We start from the raw sequence: 20872 nt of genomic DNA, 5'->3' as shown, positions 1-20872 counted from the left end.
TTTGTAAATCTAGATGCTGTTTTCTGGTGGCCCTGAAGTAAAAATCAAATCAACAAATGACTCCATGCAAAAAGCATTTTGAAGATCACGACAGTTAAAAAAGAAAACTAATATTAAAAAAACAACATAACATTTTAGAAAAAATAAGTAAATTCCAGAAACCAAAGAGAAAAAAAAATCACAAAACAGAAGTAATTTCCAGAAAACAAAATGTTAAAAAATGAAACTTATTGAGAAACCAACAAAAAGGTAGGAACTATGGGACATCGCTGATGGGATGATGACGTTTTATCCATAATTTTAGGTGAAAGTTGTTTGAGATTATTGTTGATATCCAGTCGTAGTCGTGATCTTTGAAAGATTTTTGCGTTGAGGGATTTATTTGTGATTTACACTTCAGGGCCACCGTACTATTTGGACTACAAACATTTTTAACCAGTTAAAGCATTCCTAACAAACATTTTCTCAAATCAAATCAAACTTCCCTCTATTAACACGTATCCCATGATCCCGTCCTCAGTGAATCCTTTTAAAGGTGACTTCTAAAGTTTCCGTTCAGTTTTATCCTGACAGTAGTGAGCATGAAATGATCACATGATCTGCTTTTCAACAAAGAACAGATTTCTAAAAGCAGTTTGTGATGTGATGGTTTGTTGGATGGAGGCAGCTGATTGGCCGTGGCGCCCCCTGAAGGGAAAATAATGTTTGCAATGTGACCATTTGATTTTTTTCAGTGTTTCACCAACTGTGTGTCAGAGTTTGTTCGTCTCGCTCTGAAAGGAACCAGAAGGAGAAACCGGCAGGACGCTCAGGTGGGTAACCAGAGGATTTTCAGTTCATTTCAACTGTTTTTTAATGTTCTCTCCCTTCCTCTGTAGTGACTCCTGCTTCTGCGCGGTTTGACCACAGAGGGCAGGAGAGTTCAGCTCCTGCGCGCGCGCGACTGGCTCCTGCGCGGGGCTCCAGCAGGGCTGAGCCGCCGCTCGGCTCCTCTCCGCTCCGCTCCGGTCCCGCTCCGGGCTTTACCTCCAGCCGCTTTAGATCAATGTCTCTCTGCCTCTCTCTCCAGCTGTAAGGCGGCGGAGGACGGAGTGAGCGGGTTCGAACCCCCTCCCCTCCTCAGACGGAGCAGACCTCCGGGAAGCGGCGCGCGGGGCTGATGGAGACTCAGCCTGATAGTTGCAGCAACTTCTTCTCCTGGACTCTGAAAGGGGGAAACTAATTTCCTGGTTGTCTGTTTTTGGATTTTCCCCTCCCGCCTGTTTTCCGCCTGTCCTGCGGGGGCTTCCAGCCCAACCGGGGCATCAGGGGCATTTTGGGGGGAAAGGGAGACAGAAGCACCTCTGCTCTCCCCATCAGCTGACTGAGCTTTTCTCTTACCCTGACCAACAGCTGGATTTAAGCGGCGCCACAGAACAGCTGGATTGGGTTTTTTCAGAACCACCTCGAACTCGTTGGGACCGAGCGGGGCAGCATGACTGCTTCGGTTGGATGTACGGTTGGTGTGTGGAGGGTTCGAGCCCGGAGGAGGACGCGGGGACTGCACACGCCGCTGCTGCTGCTGCTGCTGCTGCTGGGAGCGCGCGCCACAGCGCACGGTGAGAGGACGCGTGCCGCCCGCATCCCGTTTTTCTGCGTGTTTCAGTGGGTTGGATGGATTTGACGCACAGCTGAGGCTCGCGGGCGCGGGGCAGAGGCGGTTGGCGGTCCCGGCTGAGCTGCAGAGCCTCGCGGGGTCTGAGTGGGTTTGGGTGGGTGGTCTCAGCAGATTCTCGGTTGGTTCCGGATTCATGTCCCGTCCTCCGCTGGCTGTGAGTGACGGGTCGGTGTTTATTGGGATGATGCCACATTTTCCTGCAGTCTTGCATTTCCCCACAGACGTGGACTGCTGGGTCTGACTGACTGATTCCAGGTTTGTGGCCCAGAGCAGCGTGATCAGGGGGGGGGGGGGGGGTGCTGGTCCCTTCCCTGCATTTATTGATGGTGACCCACTGTCATGTTTGTTGCTAATGGTTGATCAGATCATCCTCCACTGTGGATTTTGGGTTTGCTTTGACTGAAAAAGAAACCAGGAAATATCCACAAATGAAGATATGATCATTTTCACTCAGACTGTTGATGTGTAAAAGGTTTAGTGCATGAATCGTGAGAAAGTGTTAAGGAGTCCAAAGGAGTCCGGCTGGACTCTGAAACAGCTTTCATCAGGATTGATTCTAATGTCAGATTCTCTAAACTGGTATCCGATTGGCAGAAAAATGAGATTTTATCCACTTTTTATTAAATAAAGTCAGATAAGAAGATGTATGAACTCAGAGAGGTGGAACTTCAAGGAAAATATTGAACCCATTTTGTGATTCGAGCTCATCTTCCAGCTTTTTCTACATTATTCTGCCTAAACGTCACATCGTCAGCAAAGCTTTATTTGTCATCGGATTTTCATTATGGAAGCAACATGCTTGGAGAGATGTTGGACTGACTCTCGCTCTGTGAACCTCCCGGTGTCAATAAATTTCATTCAAACACTTTCATTAAGCTAATTGATGGCAGGAGAGCACAGACGTGCACACGCACTGTTGCTGCTGTTCCGTGCAGCTGGGGCTCAGTGTGCGTGACGTCTGTGCGGCTGCTCGCCTCTGAAACCTCAGCTGAATATTTAACCGACAGCATTTATCTATTGGATGCACGCGCACACATACACACAGACACGCATGCGAGCGCACACACACACGGACATGCACGCACACACACGCACGCGCGCAGACACGCATGCGAGCGCACACACACACGGACATGCACGCACACACACGCACGTGCGCACACGCATGCGAGCGCACACACACACGGACATGCACGCACGCACACGCACGCGCGCATATACACACGCATCCGCACTCACACTAACACGCACATACACACGCACGCAGACACGCATACGCACGCACACACGCACATACACACGCGCGTACTCACGCGTATACACATACACACGCGCACACACACACACATGCACGCTTACACACACATACGCATGCACGCAAACACACACACATGCACACACACGCACACACATATAACACAAACATATACCCACACACGCACGCACACACACGCACACATACACACACATACACCCGGACACACACGCACATACACACACACACACATACACACACATACACATACACACACATACACCCGGACACACACGCACAAGCATACACACGCACACATACACACACGCACACCTTCAGAACATCCTGAGAGTCTTTGGAGGCGTCTTCCAGCCATCAGCAGCCATACTCTGGGGTTGTCTGCAGCTTCTCGCCCCCAGCAGGGGCTTCACCGACAGGACCCCTCAGTTTACCTGATGGGGATCAATCAAATAACTGGGACTAAATTCAGGTAAAAAGAAAAGGTGAAAGTCAGGAAGTGAAGCCTTGGATTTGCAGTGTGGTGTGAAGCAAACAGCCTCAGCCTTTAATGAAGCATCCATTCCAGACACTAAGTCTGCCGTTTGGGATGCAGAGCTCCACCAGCCTCTTCTGCTGTTTTAGAGTTTCCCCGGGTCTTTGTTACCCTGAGACGGCTTTAATGTTACTCAGAATAAGAGAATTTGTCCCGTTTTTGTATTTCTGTCTTCATGGGGGATCTCTTGATTCTGCATGCTGTCATGACAGGATTACAGAGGATTACATCACCATCTTGTCACTTTTGGGAAAAGGAAGTTTCAGAGGAATATCGGTGGGAAACTAAATGCTCTTTTCAGCTCTTCCTCTCACCACAAGGAAGTTCCTTCTTCAAATGGTGACGGATAGAAGGCATGAAGTGAAAAGGAGCTGAATGCATCATGTTTGCTTTTGTTATTAGATTATTGCCTGGGAGCTCAGTAGTTCATCATTACACTGAGTCTCTGAGGGGCAGAGGATCCCCCTCCACCCTCGTCTTTGCTCTTCGCTGTAGGATGAATGCTGGTCAGCCCCCTTCAGGTTGGGTCATCCCTTCTGTTACCTGTTGGGTCTGTTTGCATCTCCACTCTCACTAACATGTCATTAATGAGAGTTTTTGCGCCTCTGGCAAAGCAGCAAAGATGAATATAGAACTTATGTTTTAGCAAATCAATGAAGGGTGACGTCAGTGTCTGAAGATGAGGCTCAGAGCAGATGTTTATCGTCAGGGGCGGGTCACTGACCCGTTGGACTGTTCTGCTGTTTGAAAGACGTGTTGCTGAGACCTGCCTTTCAATCACTGCAGTGGAGCTGCACTAAATGAGTAAAGAAACCCCATAATCCCACATTGGCACATGTTTGAACCTTTCTGACATGTGGCTTTGAACATATGGAACTAAATTTAACCCTTTGACACCTGAATTATGAAAGCAGTTTTCATGCAGACCGAATCCTCTCTAAACAGAAATGAATTTATTCTCTTTAAACACTCAAGGGTGAAACTATGAACATGCACAAACCCTGAAATGTACAGCTATGTCAATGTGTGTGCTTCTCCCTGACGGATGTCAATAAATCAGACAGTTAGCCGATGCACAGGCCGGACGTCCAGACTCAGCTTTGGGAGAAAAGAGTTTCAAATCAAATGAGAAGAAGGACAGTTTTGCTCATTTAAGACATTAAGACAGACATTGACCTCATTTTGGGTTTCAGATGTTACTGAAACAAAAAAAAATCATAAGCAAAGTCATTTGAATCTAAAGCTAAGTGAAAACTAAAGCTGTAATAGTAGCAGAACTGAAGGATTGTTGTCTTACATTTAGCATCCTCATCAGACCCTCAAGTTTGATGTGATGATGGTCAGGAGGAGACAGACAATATTATTATTATAAAAGATGACATCATGCAGCTTTCAGTTCCCACCGGTCCATCGCCTTTTTTAAACTCACATGTGAAACCTTGACATTGTCATTCCTAAACAGTTATGCAAAGTCTAAACAGAATTAGAAAAACAAACTTTAACGATGAAAGAAATAAACTAAACGTTGGAAAACAGGAGCCGTGTTTACTTGGTCTGAAGCATGAGTGACATCCCCTCATTTTCTCTCATCTGTTTTCATACATGCCAGCCAACCCTGTTGAGCATGTAAATGTGCCCTCTCAGTTTACCCAACAGCCCCACTGGCTTCACATTTTATGACATTTTTTTCAACAACCATCGTAACTGTCAGCCCATGCTGATGTTCTGAGCTAAAGAAGCAACTGTCCCTCCTCTGTGGTTCTTAAAGTGGCTCAATGGCCTCTTTATTAGGCACACCTGTCCAGCTGCTCGTTAACACACATTTCTAATCAGCCAATCACACAACAGCAACTAAATGCATTTATGTATTCATGGTCCAGACCATCTGCTGCAGGTCAAACAGGCATCAGAATGAGGAAGAAAGGTGATTGAAGTGACTTTGAACGTGGTTGTTGGTTCCAGACGGGCTGGTCTGAGGACTTCAGAAACTGCTGATCTACTGGGATTTTAACCCACAACCATCTCTGGGGTTTACAGACAATGGTCCAGAAAAGAGAAGATATCCAATGAGCAGCAGTTCTGTGGATGGAAATGTCTTGTTGATGTCAGAGGAGAATGACCAGACTGGTTCCAGCTGATAGAAAGACAGCAGAAACTCAAAGAACCACTGGTTCCAACCGAGGTCTGCAGAAGAGCATCTCTGAACAACCCGTCCAACCTGGAGGCAGATGGACTGCAGCAGCAGAAGACCACACGGGTACCACTGCTGTCAGCTAAGAACAGGAAATTGAGGCTACAATTCACACAGACTCACCAACACTGGACCATAGAAGATGGAAAAACGTTGTCTGGTCTGATGAGTCTCTATTTCTGCTGCCACATTCAGATGGTAGGGGCAGAATTTAGGGGTCCAATCCGGTACTAACAAGCTCAACCTACTAAAGTCACCGGTTAGTGTCCATCTGCTGTATCTTTTCCTCAGAGCAACTGATTAACCTTATCGTCTGTTCACTGTCCAGATAAATACTTTATCAGAAGGAATCAGTAACTTAGTTTAGAGTAACACTACACTCACTCTTTACTCAAGTGAAACATTTTCATCTGACCCTGACATCTGTGCCTCCCCTTCTGCCAGCTCCACGTTCTCTTTGCTATCCAACAATGTTCCTTTTCATCTTCTGTATGTCAGCTCCATGGTTAAATCCCTTCTACCGATTCACCAGCTACTTATTTTTTGCACACCTCAAAGCCATCTCAGTTGAGGCTTGCTGGCTTTATCTCCCAAACATCCAATGTGATCTGTCCCCCTGAAAAGCTAGTTTCCAATCCTGTTCATCTCCATGAATTTAACAAAGGAGTACATTTAGGGTCAGAATGTTTAAGATTCCAACCTCTCCTTTTTAACAGTTATTTGTGACACAATGATTAATAATCACTGCATTATGGCAATAGCTTTCGTTAAGAGAAGCACTGATTTTACTTTACGAATGTTAACATTGATGATATCTGCACTGGTAGCTCAATTTGAAATCAGGACCATTGAAATATAGGAAATGCTTAACTTCATTCTAAAATGAGTGGAGACGTGTACCATCCATCAGTCTCAGGGCCAACAGTACTTTGAGGTAACAGTTTAAAGCCGTAAAGCACCTGCGATCCTCAGGTTGCCTCTTGTGAATCGAGTGCATGTTGTTCCTGCTGTTGTTAACTGCTTTCTTTAACAGCTGCAGCTAAAATCAAATCCCTGCACAGCTATTTATCGTCCTTCCTCCTTAACACGATGCATGTCTTTGAAGGGCTTGATTGTGGACACAGTACGTTCTCTTATCATGATCATGTGACCTAAAGTCAAAGCGGATGTACATCCTGCTGGTTGGGTACCCAGACTTCACACTGAAGACACATTTCCCAAAGCTGCTCCTCTGGTTTAGTTTGGACAGGCATAGGCAGGGACACCAAAGTCTAGCTCGTGTTAAATGTCTTCAGTTTGCAGAAGAGGTTCATAAGGCATTAACAGAGGCCGCTCCCATAGCTGTCAGCACAGATTTTAGTTGCAGCTGGAGACTAATCACCACATATCAGGCTTTTGTGGATTTCTGTAGGGAACAGCAGGTTGTTGTGGAGAGATTTCAGTCTCCTCTCAGCAGTTGGCTTTTTCCTTTCTGCTAGATATCAAACTTTAGCAAAGCCTGCTATGAAAATTGTTTTTTTTCTTCAAATTCACCATTCATACATAGACGGGTTTAGAGGCACCATAAGTTACATTTTTCTTTTCATGGTTTGGCCGGGGGTTCGACTTATCTGTGACTTTTTCATCACAAATAGGCTCAGATCTTCATCATTTCCCACTAACAACCACTAGAGGGCACTGTAGGTGTGTCTCTCAGTATTTGCTGCTGACATCAACGCAGAAGAAGAAGCGCCATCCAAAACACCCATGGAGTCTGATCGCCCTGCTGAGCTTTATGATATTTTTCTTATTTGCATTGAGACATTAGTGTTCATGCTTTTATATTTTATCCTTGGACTAATGCGGGACAGCAAGTCATTACACTGGGTCACAGAGAGGCAGAAAGCGTCGTCACTCAGACGCAGCTCCTGCAGTTGACCGTGAAGATCAGCATTAGAAAAAAAAAAGAGTGAATGATCTCATGAACCCAGATGTGGAGACATGCTCACCAGTGTTTTTTAGGAGTCAAAGTCAAAGTCAAAGTCAGCTTTATTGTCAGATATGCTGCATCCATAAGACATACAGCACAGATGAAATTGCTTTTCTCTCACCCCACAGTGCAAGCAGCATATAAAATAATAAACGACTTTAAAAAATAGATAAAAAGACAGTAATAGTAAGAGGAATAACAGTAATCTAAACAGTGCTAAAGAACAGTGGCCTGGTTAAAGGGACTTCAGTGCTGAGAACAGTAAGTGGATGAGTCAGTGATGGCAGTCTTTGGTGAAGCTCTTCATTGTAAAGGAGATGCAGTCAAAGCTTCCATGTAGCGATGAGGCTAATGGCCTGACGGAGCTTCTCCCACACGCAACAGGAGCGTCTAGTTTATGGACACATTTTTGGACAAGCTTTGAGCATCAAAAGAAGCAGCAGCCGCAGGTTTGACATCGCGCTCAGTGTGAACGCAGCATTTTGGCGAGCTTGGTGGATTTGTTAGGAAGTGTTGGTGTCAGAAGTCAGAGCTCTGTCTCCCCCTCTGGTCATTGGCGGGAACCGTTCCCAGAGTTCTAAACATACTACATCTCCCAGAAACCCCAGCACACAGTTTCTGGATGCCACACACCTGACCTTCATCTGCAATCACTCACAGTCTACCTACGCACTGCACTGAGCCTCACTCAGAGCAAAGTATGGTTTGTGCCCCTCTGCCTGCATCCCCGAGCGTTATAGCTGGACCCGAACTTCTGTTTCCTGACTCTGTTTGCCTGCCGCCTGGATCCTGACTACCCCAGTCTCTTCTCTGATGATCTCATGCCCGTTATTGACCCTGATTTATCTTTGTGGACTTTTAGCTGAGCTACTAAACCTGCTGCATTTGGATCCAGCCATCTGCCTGTTTTGTGTTAGTCCCACTTTTCACCTAAAAGTGTGACTATCACTTCAAAGGGACCTATATGTGATTTAAAAAAAGGTTTATTTTTTATTAAGCATTTTTTTAGTCCTGCGACTTGTACTCTGGAGCGACTTCTACTCTGGAAAATACGGTAGTCTAAAGTACAGACACATTTCAGAAATATATTAATTAAGAAAAAAGCCAGTGTGTTTGTGTTCTGAGTGGATTTACTTACTATCTTTTGTGTTTTTCACGCTTTGGAGATATTCATAATTTCTCACTGTAGTTAAAGTATTGACCATGAAAATGCCCCCTGATCAAAAACCCATCTGATCTCTTCCAGTCAAGCAGTGTCATCAGTTCTTCTTTCTCTCAGTGTGTCTGAGACTTTTTCACTTAGAAACTTTAAAACCGTCTTTTTAAAATGAACACACATTAAATATTTATCATCAGTTTTCTTTCAAAGCTGTTTGTTAAATTGTAATAGGATCATATAGTCATCATTATGCTAAGCACAACATGATTTAAATAACTAAAAAGACTTTAAGAGCCAATTTAACCTCACAGCTAAATCCATGTAACCATTTAATTGCAGACATGTTTCACTAGCAGTGTTGTGTGCACACACTTACAAAGCAAAGCCACGCACACATATCATGAAAAGGAGCAGGCAGAAGCGTCTCTGAAACTGAAGTTAGAGCTGTGCCACACCAGGAAGTCTTTGCAGCATGTGGACAGGATGACATCAGCTCTATCTCCAGAACTGTCCAATGACAGGACTCAAGGTCTCAAGGTTCAGGTCTGGAGGAAGTTTAATTGGAGGTTTTCGGGTGAACATCTGTACCTTTAGCTTGTTTAAAGCTTTTTGTTCTGTTGCTTAAAGATTTTTGAGTTTAATCTTGTTTGCTTTTACATTTAATGTCACTTATGATGTCATTGTTTGTCAAGTTTCTTCCACACCAGGTCTGAGTCTTTAGTTGTGTTGATGTGGTTTTAGTTCATTAGTCCCCCTTAGATTTTTTTCCAGTATTTATGGTTTCAGCTGTTCAGACCAAAGTCATCTGCGTCTCATTGCTATTGTTTTTTTTTCATGGTTCACTTTATTCATGTTTTAGTTTTTCAAATGTGAGTAAATGCTGAACAGCTTTTTTACCTCGCCTCTGCTCCTGCTCCTACACCTGGCTGTGGTTCCTGTCTCCGGCTCGACTCGCGCCTTTGACTGTCCCGATAACCACGGCTGGATGAAGCTCGTCTGCTGGACTTTTATATATGTAGTTGTAGATTTAGATAAGTTAATTCTTCTCTAAGAGTTCTGGTAAATCGCCTGTCCGTCCTGGGGGAGGATCCCTCCTTCATGTGGGCACCCCTGAGGTTTCTTCGTTTTTTCCGGAATCCGGTTTTTTTGGGAGTTTTTCCTTACCGCGAAGGGGGGTCTAAGGGCAGGGATGCCAGTATAGCTTAGTCAGTTTGTTAGTTCATTTTAGTATTTTTCTATTGAACTCTTTGTATTCGTGATCCTTTTGATTTCATGTTTTACTTCGAAGCCCATCGAGACGACTGTTGTTGTGATTTTGGGTTATACAAATAAAATTGAATTGAATTGAATTGAATTTTCGGACCAATCAGTGCGATCCTCGGATCTCTGTCCTAATGAGACTTGTGCACCTGTCAGCAGGTGACCGGAGCTAAAGGCTGCACTTGTATCAGTGTTAAAGGGGTCGGCTCCTTACACAGCTCAACATGGTGGAGTAGTGGTCATCACTGCTTCCTCACTGCGACGAGGCCCTGGCTTGAATCCGAGTGTGTTCTGAATAGAGTTTGCATGTTTCCTCATGAGTGCTCGGGTTTTGTTTGGGCACTCTGGCTTCATCCAACAATCCAGAAACATCCTTCTTTGACTGCTGACCCTAAATAGACTCCTGAGTGGTCTGTAGTGGGCTGGTAAAGTGTCCAGGGTGTTCACCACCTCAGTCTCAGGTGTAAGCTCCAGCATCCTCACGACCCTGCAATGTAACAAACAGGTGTAGAAGATGGATGAGCTTCCAGAATACTCCAATACTGTTAACCAGTTTTAGGTGTGTCTGGCTGTAGATGAGGGATTATTGTCTTTTCAAAGAACGATTATCTGCAACTGAGGTTAAGCTCTGCAGCCTCTGGGGCAGCTGAGTTGAGCCTTCCACCCTCGCCTCAATGCTTAAATCTGCCTCTGTTGTGAGGGCAGTATGGGTCATCATTGGCCCAGGTACAACCAACCAGCTGCACCCGTGCCTAATGTTCAGCGGCCTGAACATCTCACCTTAAAGCTCAAGTCAAAGGAAAAGGTGTGCATCTTGCATAACCGATGTCTGACCATCGTTGAGGTCTGTTTCCTTCGTTTCAGCGGCGCTCCACTCCTTGCTGCCGTCCTGTAAGCTCATTGAATGAGTGGTTCTGAAACCAATACTCTGAAAAAAGTTAAATACAGAATTATTGAAGATATTGGGGCAGAAACTTCTGATGGGTTTAAGTAACAGGAGTCACCCAACAGGGTCCTTCAGGCAGACAGGGGAGGCGGTTTGATAGCAGACAGGTCCACGGGGGTGTACACACTGTTCTTAAATGTGGTCTAAGCCAAGTCCAGATCCAGAATGTAGAGACCAGAGGACAGAGACAGACGCCGATTTGCTGGGTGGACTGGGAGACAAAAGGGCCAGAGGCAGATGGGGAAGATCCAGGATTGGTACAAAAGGCAGCAGTGACCAGAGCTGTGGCGTTGATGCAATGCGGTCAAAAAAACTGTCAGAGTAGCTGAGACACAGAGCTGCTTAAATACGGGTCACACAGGTCAAAGCAATGCTAACATATAGGGAGTAACGCAACAGGAAGTCCTGAGGTCAAAATCAAGGCTTGGGACAGGAAATGAGGCCAGAACCACAACACCTTCCTTCTTCTCCTTTGCAGTAGTTGCATCTGCGGTTCTTGAAAGACGTCTTCAGTTCAGCTTTGCTCACGCAGGAGATCTGCGGTCAACTTTACTAGACTCCTGTCACACAGTGTGGACTCTTAAACCTGAAGAGATCCCTTGAATTATCCGATCATTTGAACGGCAGCATTTTCATCCTGCAGCTGAACCTGTTGATCTTGAATCGGAGCAGCCACCCTGGACTTCTTGCACTCGGCGTTCAGCTCCAGCGCTGGACCCTCAGTGCATTTCTGTAACAAATGAAGTGGAAGGCACTGTGGTTTGGGAGGTTTATTGCTCGGCCAAATGAAAAACAGTGTGTGTCAAATCACAGCCAGGAGCGGTGAATTAATAAAGTGCATGAAGGAAGACGATGTGTGAGCAGCTGCCCCACTCTCTCTCAATGATTTCTTCTCTCCAGCAGTGCAGCCAAGACATCATTAACAAATCTGAGAAGATCAGTCAACCTGCAATGCTCGGGTGTGTTTGTGCAGCATTAGTCAGTGGTGGACCTGAGGCTAATTACTGTAGAGGGGGATTGCAAACTGTTGGAAACAGACTTATGTACAGTTGTTATCAAGGAAACAAGCTCAGTTTTTGTACCGAGTGGCTGCCTCCACGTGGAAACGTGTGCATGTGAGGTCATCCTTCACCTATTGCAGCTAACACAAGCTTTCTGTTATCAAATGGATTTGCATTAAACATCTTTTCATTAGTCCATTAACTACGTGGATTATTGTATAAAAGCACATTTAAACATTGAAAAAGCAAAGTCTATTGTTCAGTCACCTGCTACAGAACAAAACAGCAGAAGGTGTTCACACTGCTACCACACAGCAACAGGAGCATTTGTACTCTGAACATCTTACAAATAGGATTACTAATGCTCTAATGTACCACAACGTAAAACATCACTTATTCTGACATCTGAAAACAAGCATAAAGTCTTGTTTTGTTTGACAACAGCTGAAGCTGAAGCACAGGAACATAATGGTAATGTCAATTATAACAAGCACAATGTTTGTGCATCCAAAGCACCAGAATGAGAGAAACTGCAACTGCGTCAATTTTCTGGTCATTTAGGGATAAATTGAAGTTTGTGAACATTTCTCTTCAAAGAAAAAAAATACAGTTTTTAGATGCTAAAAATGTGATTTACACATTTAAATCTGGATAACACAACAGTGCTGGTGTCTTTTCCACTTTATACAACCATTTTTGTCTTCAACAAACGTACACATGTTTGTCTCCTATTGCCCGTGTTTTGTGTCATTTAGAAAAATGGGTTTGCTATGTTGGAAGAGCAGCAGCACAAAGCAAACCAAAAAACTAAAGTGCAACAATGTAGTGCAATAAACATAAACAGAGACGTCCGTCTAAACATTAAAGGGACACATGCATGGCATGCAAGCATGCATGTGAAATGCTGAAATGCTGAGGGCTATTTGGAAAAGATCAATGAAAGCTAAACTAAGGATCACATAAAAGTGACCTTCTAAAAAATTGCTATACATCAAAATGCTAAATGTCAAAGTTAAAGCATGCATAGATGCAACATCACATGCAGAGTTTAACACAACTCTGCTTTTAGTTTTTGACTGAAGTGATCACCTGGTTGGTCTGTAGTAGGACTTGCTTTATATGTTCACTTAATGTTCTGCAACTGAACAAAGGCCAACTTTATAGACAATACTTACCAAACATTAGGCTGTTTAGCTTTATTCTATATTCTTAGATTGATCAATTTGAAGGCTTTTGCATCCAAACAATTGTGTTGGTTCAGGTACAATAGTATCACCCAGTGACGTGCATTCAGGGGAGGCAGGTGAGGCTGCAAAATGTAGCTTAAGAAAATCAAATAAAACTAATATTTTTTTTTTATTTAGAAAAAATATGATTTTTTAGACATGTCTATTTTATGATGACTTTTTTCTGTGTGGGTTTTCAATGTTTCTTTAGTAAAAAACGAGAAAGCGACGGGTGAGGCAGCGACAGCCTGTACCTCCCCTGCACATATGCGCTTTACTGTTTTGGTCTTTCTATGGTCAAAAAAGACGCTTTATTTTTAATTACTTCATTTGCTTATTTGTCGCCAACTGTCTGATTCCATTGGTGCCAGTTTGGGACTCATTTAGTCTTTTTATCCTTAAAAAATGCTCATTAGAAATACACTAGGTGAGGCCTGCAGTACGCCTGCCTCAAGGCAGAGGGCGCTGGTGGCCCCAGAGAATGTGACACCGCGGCTAAAGAATCATAGAATTAGTGGCAGCAGGTCAAGAGCAGCCGTTGTTATTTTTTAATATAATTTACCATCATTCTCTAAGTGGAGGATTTTGTTTCTAATCTCAAGAATTTGTGGAAACCGTCAATCTGAATGAGCGGAACACGGACTAGATTAGTAAAAGTAAGTCAATAATAACAAGTTTTATTTTATTTTATGCTAACGTTTGTAAACAGAAGAAAAATGTTGAATTGTAATTTGAAACAAAACACTTTGCCTGCTGCTGATGTTGACTGAGCTGCTCTTTAGGTTCATTTGTCTGTAAATCTGACTGATGATGTCAGCGCCTCACCGCCGTTAACCTCACCACACGTCACTGGTATCACATCCAGACACCAGAGCCCCCATTAAACCTTTTAAACAAAACAAGAAAAAAAACTAAGCAAAGTCAAACCTAAACCTGGTGAGAACAATATGGCTGCAAGACAAAATAACCCAAACAACTCTGTGGTGCATCTCTACATCCCCAACCTTTTATGTTTAAGGTACGGATGAATTATTTATGGATTGAAACCCAACAAAATAACCTTCCCCTAGGTGCAGAGAGTCAGAATGGAACTGAGTATACATCCTCTCCTGAGCTCCACAAATGATTTCATGACATTTTTTTGTCACAATTACATTTTTCACCTCTTCAAAACTCCCCTTTCAGCTAAAACAAAATAAAAAAAGGAAAAACCTGCAATCTTTTCAAACTTTGTTTTAACAGCACTTGCAGTCTAAAAGCCTCCCTTGTGTATTGACAAAAGCTCAGGATGTGTTAGTGTTTCTTCATCATTGACGGAAGAAAAAAAGCCTGTGGATGATTTACAGAAAAATAATGTGCCTCTGTTGCAGACATTAGCGCTTCATTTGGGCTCTCAGCTGTCTATATTTAACATCATCTGCGCTCACATTCATGCATTATTCATGCTGGGAACCTGCATTACCTGCCTAAGGTGCAGTGCATCTCACTCACCCCGGTGCGCCTCTCATTAATGCTCCTGGAGGCTTTTTACATTAATTAGTTTTTACTTCTTTCCGTCCTGCTTGCTGTTCGCTCCTTTAGCTGCTTTCTGTTGTTTGGTTTGTTCAACAGATGACAAATTAGGGGCTGATTAAAAAATGCTAAGTAACGAGAAAATGCTGTAATAAAGAACGGAGCAGTTTTTGCAGCTGGATGCATAAAATGAAAATACTCTGTAACTTTACTTTCTTTTTTTTTGCAGGTTTAGAATATTTTCAGACAGAAGAAATCTGAGAATGCTAATCTTACATTCCCCTGAAGTTACGTTTTTTTATTTTTATTTTTCGGTCCCCTGAGGGTGCAGAACGTGACTCCAGGCAACGTCTTTTTTATTTATTTATTTATTTTTACCTGATTTGGACGTCCAGGTGCTTATCGTAGTCCAGATGTGGTGTTTGTAGATGTTCTCATTTCCTCATTTCTAACGGTCAGGCTGCTGCTGTGGACCCTGGAGGGAGTTTATCACAGCACTAACGGGCTCCGTGAACAGTTCTCATTATTTAGGGGGGTTGGAAAACATGTCAACTTTTTTAAGACACGCCTGCGTCTCACCCATTTCCCCTTTACCTGTTGTTTAAGTGTTCTCTACAACCTGTCGCCTGCAGCCCGTAGACATAAAAGAGCATGAACTTCGTCTCTCTACGGAGTCACCAAGCGGTGTACGACCTACGATTGAAATGTTTGGTGGAGGCCGCCTACGTGCCCCGAGCAGATCTGCCCGTTTTTCCCCCAGGGTAGTTGTGAATAAGGCTTTGTGGCTTGTTTTTTTTTTCTTCTTTTTATTGTAAGGTACTTTGAAAAACTATTTTTATTTATTATGCTACTCAAACAAATGGCTTGACTTGTGTTTATTGGTGTTTTGGTTAAAATTGAAAGTTGTTAAACAAGACATTTTGGGGGAATTCTGTACAAATAGAAACAAGAGATGAAATCAGATGTCAGCTTCTTCTTTGTCTTTTAGCAGCTCCTTTTAGGGGTCTTCACAGTGAATCATCAGCCTCCATCTAACATCCCCCTCACTCCACCAACCACCCTCATGACCTCCTCCTACATCCATGGACCTCCTCTTTCCTGGTAGCATCCTTTCACCATCATCATCCCTGTTCCTCCTCTCAAACCGTCTCCACCTGTTTCCCCTTCCATCTATCATCTGTTCCTCTGGATTCAGTCCTGCTCCATCCTGGTCCCACAGAGAACCTCAGCATCTTCATCCCTGCTGCCTCCGGCTCCGCCTCCTGTCTCTAAACCAATCAGGTGCTCTCACCACAGTCTGCTACACCTCTGCTGTCCTTCTTGCTGAAACTCTCTAGTCACACCTGAAACCTTCCTCCACCTGTGTGCTTGTCCACACCTCTCCACCTCCACCAGTGCTCCTGAAGGCTGATCCAGTTCCTAAATGGATGACTGACTGCAGTGAGAGCTCATTTCCCAGCCATAGAATGCAGTAATAATTCAATGATATTTACTTAAATTAAGTGTATACTTTGAATTTTTACTTTGTGTTATTTTTGAGCCCAAGCAGAGTCCTGGCTAAAACTCTTTGCATGTCCTTGTTTCTCCTAATGTTTGCTTCAGCTGGGACATTTTTTCATCGAGGCATGTTGGAGGTTAAACTTCTTTATCTGGTTTCAAACCTTCATCCAAGGCTTGTGTGCTGCTTTTAATCATGGCTGAGGCATGAAGGATTACCTACGAGTGCACACCATTAAAGCCCCCTTTTCAAATCTTTGTTATCCATCGTTTTGTTCCTGTAGCAGGGTGGTAGGTGTTTTATGACGTAGTTACAGTGTTTAGAGCCTAGCATGCTTGGCTAAAACCATCTTTCAGCAGTGGGACGTGGCGCCTCTTAACCTGCTGCAGGTGTCCCCCACATGTGGGCTGGAAGACCTTGACCCCTTTATCCCCCTGCATCCCTGCTGGACCTTCCTGCTCATCGCTGAAAGGGGAGAATTCATTGCCTCAGCAGCTAAAATGAATGAAACACAGGATCACTAATGGATCTGGCATAATACATCAAAGTAATGCACTTTTTCATTCACTAAGCGACCGCACACGCTAACCTCTTTTCAGAGGGACCGGATCATCGGTGCCAACACAGAAGTGTGGGACGGTTTAGAAGTGTTTCAGCTGCTATGATTGTTTCTGTCACTGGTTTGACTGAGCTCCTGTCCAGCTGTACTCACCACTAAGGAGGACTACAGATGACAGCAACACTTTTGAACACGCCTGCCTAAGAAACCTTCACCAGATGAGATGAATTATCTCAGCTGCAGCAATTTCCTCTCATAAATATTCATACGTCGAGGCGTGGCATCAAGCAAAGCGAGCCAGGAGCACGCCTGGAAGCCAGTGAACTTTTAGCACTCACAAAGCCCAGCCCCCCCCCCTGCTCCAGCGCCACGGCTCAGCCAGATGAATTTATAGCCACTTACAAAGATTACTGATGCATCTTGCATGCAGCAATCGCACACAAAGTTCTGCAGCCTCGGAGGTTGTAGCCAGCTACACAGCTACACATCAAACTGTCAGACATGAACACAATCGTTTAGCTCCACCCAGGTTATCCTGGAGCACGTTATGTTGGACCAAAGCCTGTACCAAATTGTTTAAGGTTTATGAAAGCGGGTGTTGGTCTTCAGACTTGCATAGATTTGATTCCAAAAGGCGAACAGCGGTGAGCATCCATCCCTAAACGGTAGAATATAGCTCTGATGCAGTCTTTATGATGTTTTAACTGTGCTTCATAAAAAACCTCTAATACCCATTTTCTGTGGTTTACATATAACTATTTGCCCCTGACTGGGGCACACAGATGGCAGAAGGCAGTTAAATATCTAGATGTCTATGTTTCTGCTGTCAAAGAATTTCCTGAGTAGTGGAATGTTTTGGTCTTTCAGAAAAGAAACGCTGCATAAATATCTGCTGTTTGCACCAATAGAGGCTCAGAAATAGACTGGACTCTAGATGTGCTCAACTACAGCATAGTAACTCATCCTGCTCTGTGAAAATAAATGTAGCTTTAGGTGGAATAAGTGTTAATAATGAACTTGTTAAACCATTTCAGTGATCCTACTGTCACTTCACGCCTTAGTATGGTTGCACTGACAGAGAACGGCAACAGTGTGAGGATTACAGACATCAATCAAGATCAGGAAAATGATTTAAAGCTGTGAAACCTTTTCTTGTCTCCAAACACAGAGTTACAAACCACTGCAACATATTTAATCTTGACATGAACTGAGAAGAACGCCTAACAAAGCGAAAAGGTGATTTATGCAAGAGTCGGCTTGAAGCTGATCTGATTAAACTTGAAGAAAACAGTGTGAAGGTCGTTTACCGAAGCTCTGGACCCAGCAGTTTGGGTCCCCTGGCTTCTACCCCAAGAGATGGAAAGGTTAGGCGTACGGCTTCTTTGACATTTCTACATCAGTCAGCTTGACCTTGTCAGCTTTCATCATTGGCCTGCACGCTGTCGAGGCCGGGCCCTTCCATAACTAGCTCTGTGTTTAAAACCCAAGCATCTTCAGTGACCTGGAAAACATTCCCGTTTCATTTTGTTTCATCTGAACAAAACTTCAGAGAAATGTCAGCGTAACTTTGGCAGATGCGTCTGCACGCACAGTCACTGCAGTGAGCGGCCTGGGGGCCATGACAGTAGATTTTCTGCTTGTAATTGTTGGTCACGATGTTCATTCTCCCACTAGAGCAGCAATTTCATATTTCATCAGTTAGATAAGACAACAAGCATCCTAAATGACTCACTTACTTCGAGACTTCATACGACTTCTTTGACTTTAGGGGTTCAGTTTCACAGATTCAACTGCATTGGCATTTTGTCTGCGAAGTTCAGCACCGTCACATCTAAGAAATGATTTTGTAAATCCACTGTGCTCCTTTAGTGGTTTTTAATTCTTTCCAAGGACTTAAATCTCCATGAAGAAACTCGTTGTTTAACCAGGTTATCGGTGAAGAAGTGTACAACTGGAAAAGAGGCTTAAGTTGAACACTGCAGAAAATGTTTTTTCTTTAACACCAACTCTTTTTTAAAAGATGCAACAAACCAAAACAGAAGCTGTTCTCCTTTTTGTTTGCCGTTAAAGCCTCCCTCTGATGTTGGAGTCTGGGTTTGTGTGAACATCATCACATTGGAAATGACCAATAAAAAATAATCCCAAATCGTTCAGACTTTATGCACATTTTTACCTGTAAAGCATCGACACATGTCCATCTGCCACTCAGATATTGTTGCGCATCAACAATATCACAAAACTAATACATAGCTGATTTTGAGAGCAAGAATGAAAAATGAAAATAGTTGTCATTTGTTTTTGTCATTGGAGGGAAGAAATAATCATTTTTGGGATAAAGTTCAAACTAAACCAGTCTACTTCCAACATTCTGGTTATTCTTCTGAACAAAATATGGACAATTGTGATATAAAACAGATTTTTGATTAGATAAATGACCACCATGACTTTATTGATGCACTGAACCAAAGCAACAGCCTGACCTGCTTCCAGAGGAGCACCAAGCCTCCACTCTTTAGCTGTAATGTCAGGTCTTTGAGCGTCATTAAGGTGAACATTTTACTGTTGCCAATTATCAGTAAGCTACTTTTTATCTACTTGAGAGAATAACATAAAAGACAGTCTGTGTTTCTGTGGTTCCAGCACTCAAACATAAAGAGAGCTTGAATTTTCAGAACTGACAGTAATAAATAAGAATGAATGAACCTCGTGACTCAAGTCTAGTCTTTACATTTGGAACTTTAGTGCCATTCAGTTTCAGGTCTTAAGTTCAAGTCCCCATCTCTGATTGATTTCTTAAATTTTATAGAAAGAAAGGAGATCAGGCCTTAATCCAACCAAACATTAAAAGTTCTGCTCTGGAAATGACATTTCATTTAAAAAGAAACCAAAAAAAATCTATTTACTGTCTCCACGTCTGTTTGAGGCGCATCAAATACTTTATATGAAATACAAACACCTTAGCTACTTTTGAATAAAATCATTAACCATTCATTTTGTCAGAACACCTTGCTGGCTTTATTTTCTAGAGTAAAGATTCCTGCAACCCGCTGGGATCTGGAGCTTTGATCTGGAAGCAGTAATCGTGCATTTGAACCTCCACCCAGCTGCTCTGCATCGACAGCAGCTGGCAGAGGCTTTTTGGCTTTATTCTTCCTCCTTCTGTGTTTTGGCTCTGATTCAGATGTTTTAAAAGTCTCTGTTGCTTTTAATTGGAACATCTATGGAAATCTAATCGCTTCCCTGTGTGGCCCTCATTCGTATTCACCAAACATTCCTCTTTACAAGTCAGTCATTTTCCACCCCGGCTTCAAATCACATTTATTAAGGATTTTGTTATCCCTGCAGGTATGATGCAAGTGTTGTGAGCAATGTTTTCAATGAAAAGCCATTTATCAAAAATGTCCCCCGGCCAAATCACATTACAAAGAAAAGCACAAAGACTCCTCAGTGTTCGTGAAAACGTGAAGAACCAGAGACTCCAAGCAAGCAAAGCTCTGGAGTTTCACTGTTGATGCTGACATCTCAGGCATGAAGGTCTGAATTCTGTTTTCTGTTACTCTAACATGGCAGCATGAGCACCAATCTCCCTTTGATGGCCACCTCTCCGTTTTTAGATCGGCCTCTCAGTGTACCGAGCTTTTTCCTACTGGATGTGGTCCAGAGCCGGTTTGGTTTGGGAAACCTTCACAGCTGCTGACAAAGAGGATGCTGGAACTGGAAGCTGCTTCAACTGATAATTATAGCAGCGTGTCAGCCATTGCAGTTAGAGGACGTGGCTCACATCATCAGTTCCTTCGCTTCCAAAACAAAATATTTGAACAGGTTTTCTAGTTGTTGCTTCATGTCACCGATGATGATGGAGTGGAACGGCTTCAAAGTAACATCGGTATGCTAGGACTGTAGAAACACGGATCTGTAAATAAATCATCAAACATCACCAAAGAGACTGGCAGATGAAACAGCAGAGGATGAAAAGACAAACTTCCTGGAAAGCAAACATAAAGAAACGGCACATTTAGGTTTTTGTCAGTCTTACAGAGTCTTACAATGGAATTTCCTTTAGCCCTGCTTCCCTAAATACCATTA

The 20872-nt window shown here is 43.4% G+C and overlaps 1 protein-coding gene across 1 annotated transcript in view; it reads left to right on the top strand.

Annotated features, from left to right (window-relative positions):
• The first annotated feature begins 1009 nt into the window (after positions 1-1009).
• dcc (DCC netrin 1 receptor) overlaps positions 1010-20872 on the top strand; it is a 280927-nt gene continuing 261064 nt past the window's right edge. Inside the window, exon 1 of the mRNA XM_011482137.3 lies at positions 1010-1598. Coding sequence (XP_011480439.1) covers positions 1475-1598 — 124 coding nt within the window. The 5' untranslated portion in view covers positions 1010-1474. The remainder of the gene's footprint in view (positions 1599-20872) is intronic.

This window comes from Oryzias latipes, chromosome 12 (assembly GCF_002234675.1).
Source record: "Oryzias latipes chromosome 12, ASM223467v1".
Taxonomy (NCBI): Eukaryota; Metazoa; Chordata; class Actinopteri; order Beloniformes; family Adrianichthyidae; genus Oryzias; species Oryzias latipes.
The sequence above is the reverse complement of the archived record's forward strand: the minus strand, read 5'-3'. Positions and strand labels throughout refer to the sequence as shown.